Here is a 6,050-nt window from a genome sequence, read left to right as displayed (position 1 = left end):
TTATTTTGCTGCTACAATTTAATGTCTGGGAGTTTGGTTACCACAACGTAAACATGGGATGATCCATTCGCCCAATTTAATTCATGTCAAGCGTATCATAAAATTATTCAGATGTCCCACGGGTCCTTAAAGTGAATAAAAAAATTTTAAAAGTAGCAAAATTAAGTTCTTAATTTTCAGGGAAAGCTTCAATAAAATCAATTTTAAAAATCCTTTAAAATGAACCTGTGTTCATTTCATTTGTTAATGTCATTTTCCCCACCCTTCCTATTGAAAAAAAAACGATCATGTATACTAAGTTTCCCCACCCTTCCTATTGAAAAAAAAAACGATCATGTATACTAAGGAGTTTTAGCCGAAAAAAACCCGACTGTATCCTAAGTCAGTTTGGTCTAAAAAAAAATGACCATGTATAAGGAAGGCGTTTTTGGCCGAACCCCCCCCCCCCCCCCCCAAAAAAAATGTATACTGTATGTTAAGTGCTTCACCTGGAACAATTGACATAACTAATTTTAAAAAAATCATACCAGAGATAAATATTTTAACGTATACAAAACGCTAAAGATGTGCATTGGTCGTCAGATTAATCTTAATTTTTACTGCACATTTGTGAACTGTATGTTGTTTGTTTTGTCACATGGTGTTTGTTGTTACGTCATGTAGACAGGATATGGATTGTTTTCATCTTTTTTTTTTTCGTCAGAGAAGAATTTACTTGGTGGTTGCGCTTCTCGGCAACTCGCGTGAACCTGCGCTGACTGATTCTGTTTGGGAGGAATTTCGGCGTCATTTGACTGTCGGCGCTGGACTGCCCCGGGGAGCTTGTGTTTTTTGCGCCTGTCATGGGCAGTGTTTTTCACAGCCCCGTTTTGTTCAGTGGAGCTGTCAGCGCTGTTTGACAGTCTGCGTTGGTGACATGGTGAGGCTTCTTGGATGGCCGCTGAAGTTGAGGATGAGGAGGGAGGAGCGTCGGCGCGGAGCGCAGATGCGTATTTGGAGCTGTGAGTCGCGGCTTGGAATTGAAATTGAGACAGGAGAGGTGAACCAATCGCTTTTTTTCGTCAGTGGACGCTACAGCTTCTTGTTTACTTTGAAACTTAGCTTATAGCCGACGTGTGCACATTTTGAGCATGACGTCTCCGAGCCACTGGTGAAAGGACACTTTGATTCTCTCATCTAGAACTGCTTCAAATAACAAAGCGAATGAGGGAAATGTGGTTAAAATTGCACGACTGTTTGTGTTTTTATGTTCTGTGTTGTGTTTATTATTTTACTTTAGGGGCAAAAGCACCATTTAGTTGTTTGCCCACGGTCCCAAAAAAACCCGGAAAAAGTGATTACTTGGGTGTAGTGCCGGACTTGGCCACACCGTAAGTGTGGCAGCAAAGTCAGCGAGTCAAAACCTAGCAATAGCCCACCCCCGTGATTACGTCAACAGGATGTAAATAGTCCGCATCGTGGCCTACTCGGCCTTTTCCTCTCGCGTTTGGTTTGGGGCGGCTGGGTTTCTGTCGCGGCAAGATTGAACACCAAAGCGGCAAAAATGATCATCTACAAGTGTATCATCACCGGTAGGTCGTTTCTTGATCTACCTCCCCCCTTATTGCTTTCACAATCGCCGTCGCGGAAGTTGAGTGGTTAAAAACATGTTTCAGAATGGTTCTTAGCTTGCGTCCGCTAATTCGCCGCCCAGCTAACTCGTGCCGTCGTGGTCCTGATGCTAATGCTAAAAAGATGACGCCATAATTTACGGTGACCATTGTTTGAGCGTTATCGTTACATTTTAAATAATTCGTATGACGTGTGAGACGGCTCCTTGTGAACGCTGATGGCGCCCCGCAGTCGTGTAGTAGTTGGTTGCTTGTACAGTAGTTTAAACGCTGAGGGAAGATGTCTTCATGAGCGATCTAAACTTAGCATTAGCATTACACCAACGAGAATCCTCTCCCTCATCTGCTTAAACGCTGAGGGAAGATATCTTCATGATCGATCTAAACTTAGCATTAGTATTAAACCGACGAGAATACCCCCCCCCCCCCCCCATCTGCTTTATTGGCGTACGTTTATACCTAGAGGCCGTTTAGGCGCTTAGTTGATTGCCAATTTAAGGTCTACAGCACGTACTCTAGACCATCCGACGCACCCAATAACCGCCTGTCTTAATTTCGTCATACTCGTAGGCAAACTGTGTGTTCCTAGTTAGGCCCAACGGTGCACTAGCATTCAAAGTGCGTCACTAGTCGCACTACCATTATCGTGCCACCTAATTCCCATTTTTTGCCAAATTGGTAGCATGCTGCTGTCACACTAATCACCAAAATTCATTAACTTTTATGATTAGTAAGTTTGTCACTATATTAGGGCGCTGATTTGAAACTTGTAAGGTGGAAGTGCCATCAATAGGACAAAGTGTGCTGGTATTGAATAAAATGAACTAATTTCACCCCCCCCCCCCCCCCAAAATTCTCTTTCTTGCTTAGGTGATGAATTGTTCTCAGACGTCTTCCCGATCAAGGAGACTTCAGTCTTCTATGAAGTGGAAGGAAAGGTAAGCCAGTGAGATGCAAGGTGCAAGGAAGACATATTTTGCTATGTTGGCTCAATGACTCATGGACACCTCATAATGTTTGTTAGTCATCTGCTGCCGAAACATCACACAACACGTGGATGACTAACATAGCTACTTGGCTACACAATTAAGACTTATGATAGCTCACCTAAATGCAGAGGTGGAGGATCCTTTTCTGGTCAGTGAGACTATTTGATCTGGCCCTGTTCTAAATTCAGAAACACTGCTATTAAGAGCTCAAAAATATTTCACCCACTAATGTCCAGAGCGTGCTGCAGTTATTCCCAACTGTTGAGCGGCCAAAAGTTGTTTCATTTCATTTATTCCAAATTGAGATTTCTGCAGGTCTTTTAAAAGAATTAAGTCATTAAATTGAGTATGTGAAAATTAAGGCTACATGTCATTTAAAAAAAAGATAAAATATGATGTCATGGTGCATGATTTAATTAAGACGCCATTGGTAGGATGTGAGTTATCACTGAGAACTCAGCTAGCCCGCTGCAGCTCTCCAAGGGCATGGGCCAAATGTATGCCTGGCTATCACTTGCAATGACCTCAAGTCACTTCCGCTTTACAATTGAGGCATATTTTAATCAATGCCTGAAGAAGAGACGGCACATTTGACAATAAAGTTGTAATCAACTCAAGATGTCCAGTGTAACATCCATGTTATTTCTGGCCTGATGGTTGGAAAGCTGCATCACAAATGACACTATTCACTCAATTGAACTGCTGAACTTTGCTTGCCTTTGCAAAGGCACCTTCGCTGCGGTGTGGCTTTGGCATGAGGCCGACTATCTTCGTGCACACAGAGCCTCCTTGATGGTTGCTTCTTACTTTAGCACGGACGAAAGCATCCCTCTTCATGGTGGAAAACTTTCTTCCCCAAAAGCAATCCTCACGAGTTAATTGATTTATTTTCTCCATCCTGACTGGTTCAAATGCACTCTGTAGAAACTACACGCAACATCATCCCTCCTACTTTTTGTTCTGCAGCATGGTCCTGGCTGATCTTTTACAGCTGCCACATGCTGGACACATTTTAAAAGACACATCATTGGTAGGCAGTTGAAGTAGCTTATTGCACTTGTATGTCACGTAATAAAAGCGCTAATAAAGAGTATGAAAAACTTGAAAGAAATATCTATTTTTTGTACATTTAATGCAGATATAAAATGTGTTATGAGTCACAAATTAACCATGGAAATGTGCGTTAGAACGAGGGCATTAAGTTTGTAATAATTAAACATTGAACATGGGCGACAATTTGCATGAATGCAATGAAGAGGTGGGATTCCTTCTTGCAATGCACTCTCTGTCAAAAAAAATCTAGTGGATTGCTGTAGTGTGCAATATCAATCAGCCATTTGAAAAGCAAACTGCAACAACTGGTGATGCCTACTATTGTCCCACTTGTGTTTTAGGTCGTCACCACCACCTCAGGGGACATAGATGACTCTTTAATCGGCGGTAACGCATCGACTGAGGAGCAAGTGGAGACCACAGATGTGTCTGTGACGTCTGGCGTGAACATCGCCCTTTACAGCAAGCTGCAGGAGACTACCTACGACAAGAAGAGTTACCTCGCCCACATCAAGCCTTACCTCAAGAGGTGCGTCACACCGTGCTTAGCAGTCTTGTATTTCTATATCGATTGGCATACTTTAAAAGGGATGTTCTGGTGCACAGTCTCAAGCATTTCTTTTCTTGTTCAGCATAAAGGCCAAGCTGCAAGAAACCAACCCTGAAAGAGTGGAGCAGTTTATGCTCGACGCCAATAATGAAGTGAAAAAGCTTCTCCAAGGAAAATTCAAGGATTTACAAGTAACTACGTGCGCATGCGCATCCTTTTGGATGAATCTTATTTTTGAGGCTCACCCCACCTGACACCTCCTGTGCTCACAGTCCCCATCTTCTGATTTATTTAGCTTCAGCTTTTGGCATGTCTGCGGGATTCTGGATTTTCACGTTTTCATGAAAATTCCTCCAGAAAATTGCCTAAAATTAATCCGGATATTGGTTGACGTCATCAAACGAACACGTGTTTGAGTTCGTTGTTTTGATGTTACGAGCGTAGCCGTGTGAGGCGCTAATACTAGTAACAGAAGATATTTTCGTCTCTTTATAAACACGCTTGCTGAACCCCAGTGGAACGAATAAAAGATGCCGTGGACAAGTTAAAAAATGTATATAGACAAAAAAGGAAACACACAGATTAGCAGAAAAACGCGTGCGTCCGACGTCTTGCCTAGCTTAGTTTAGCTGTTGTAGTTCAAAGCTTTGATATGTAACGTCGGTGCTGACTGGTTGAAACCAAAAGAAAGTCCACTTTCTGCTAAACTATGTAGTAAGCAAACTTTTTTTGGGGGGGTGTCGCAAGCAGATAGTCAATGAGGCCGAGGAATATATATAGGATTTCCTTAGCAGACACTTTAGAATTCTCTTTGCCTCATTCTGCATTCTGCTGTTTTCTTGCAGTCATCTTTACTGGATGACTTCTACTTAGAACTCAACTGTATTTATAGAGTCCTTTAAAACAACCATCGCTGTACACAACGTGCTGTACATAGGAACGTAATGGTGTTGAACATCCTCTGTTTTGCAGATAATTTCTCTAACAAAACAAATCAACAGACAGGCTTCTGAAGAAGGAAATGCATTTGATCCCTACTCGAGCAATTCTTAAAAATGTCATCTGGGAAACCAACTATAGTCTTCTGGGGCCCTTACAAAAGAACCATTTTGATGATTCGCACTGAAGCAAAAAATTATTATATATATATATATATTATATATATAAAAGACTGCTCACCTGCTCGTCTTGTCTTTATTTAATCCCAGTTGTCTTTGTCAGTTTTTCACAGGGGAGTCCATGAACGCTGACGGCATGGTTGTAATCCTGGACTACCGTGAGGACGATGTCACACCGTTCATGCGCTTCTTTAAAGATGGTGTCATATCTGAGAAATGTGTAAGTACACAAGGATAAATGTTTGGAACTACACCAAATGTTGTATACTGTTTCTTAATAATTTATTGTTTTTGCAGTAACGACATGGACTAACCTGTTTATCAACTGGCTGCTGCTGCTGCTTCTCCCTAAACGCACCGAGAGCAGAATGCATCATTTGCTATATTTACATCATGGCCCGGTGAACAATAGTTTTAACTTTTTTTTTCCCCCTTGCTGAATAGATTTGACTTTTTTTGTCAGTAAAACTGAAGGAAAATGCTCAAAGCTCCCACATTTTGACTTTTTTGACATCGGGCAAAGATGACTTCTTTCCTCCACACTCTGGGTACATGGTTGCATTCAAAATTTCATCTCCATTCTGGCTTTAAATTGGGAAATAAATCTTGAGCACCATTTTTTGCTTGTTTACGTTTTTTTAATGGGAGTGACAAACTCATATGGGACTAATTGGGATATTGGCTTCAGTAAACTAGTAAGCAAATACATTCTGTGTGATAGGACTGCAAG

The 6,050-nt window shown here is 41.6% G+C and overlaps 1 protein-coding gene and 1 long non-coding RNA gene across 3 annotated transcripts; one reads left to right on the top strand and one right to left on the bottom strand.

The window, feature by feature from the left end:
* Nucleotides 1-901: 901 nt before the first annotated feature.
* Nucleotides 902-5,938, top strand: tpt1 (tumor protein, translationally-controlled 1). 2 transcript variants are annotated; one of them, XM_052082163.1, is made up of 6 exons: nt 902-1,001; nt 2,481-2,548; nt 3,994-4,181; nt 4,285-4,393; nt 5,424-5,540; nt 5,618-5,938. In XM_052082163.1, the coding sequence occupies exons 1-6, from the start codon at nt 917-919 to the stop codon at nt 5,618-5,620; spliced, it is 570 nt and encodes a 189-aa protein (XP_051938123.1). In that variant the 5' UTR covers nt 902-916; the 3' UTR covers nt 5,621-5,938. The 2 variants fall into 2 exon arrangements, with proteins under 2 accessions (XP_051938123.1, XP_051938124.1); XM_052082164.1 differs by lacking the exon at nt 902-1,001 and adding an exon at nt 1,403-1,571.
* On the bottom strand, nt 4,286-5,353 carry LOC127611574 (uncharacterized). The gene is made up of 2 exons (XR_007965378.1): nt 5,194-5,353; nt 4,286-4,416 (listed from the first exon to the last, which is right to left on the bottom strand). It is a non-coding gene; the product is annotated as an uncharacterized LOC127611574 (long non-coding RNA).
* Nucleotides 5,939-6,050: the final 112 nt, after the last annotated feature.

Source organism: Hippocampus zosterae, chromosome 12 (genome assembly GCF_025434085.1).
Source record: "Hippocampus zosterae strain Florida chromosome 12, ASM2543408v3, whole genome shotgun sequence".
Taxonomy (NCBI): Eukaryota; Metazoa; Chordata; class Actinopteri; order Syngnathiformes; family Syngnathidae; genus Hippocampus; species Hippocampus zosterae.
Note: the sequence above shows the minus strand (reverse complement) of the source record. Positions and strands in the feature narration are given on the sequence as shown.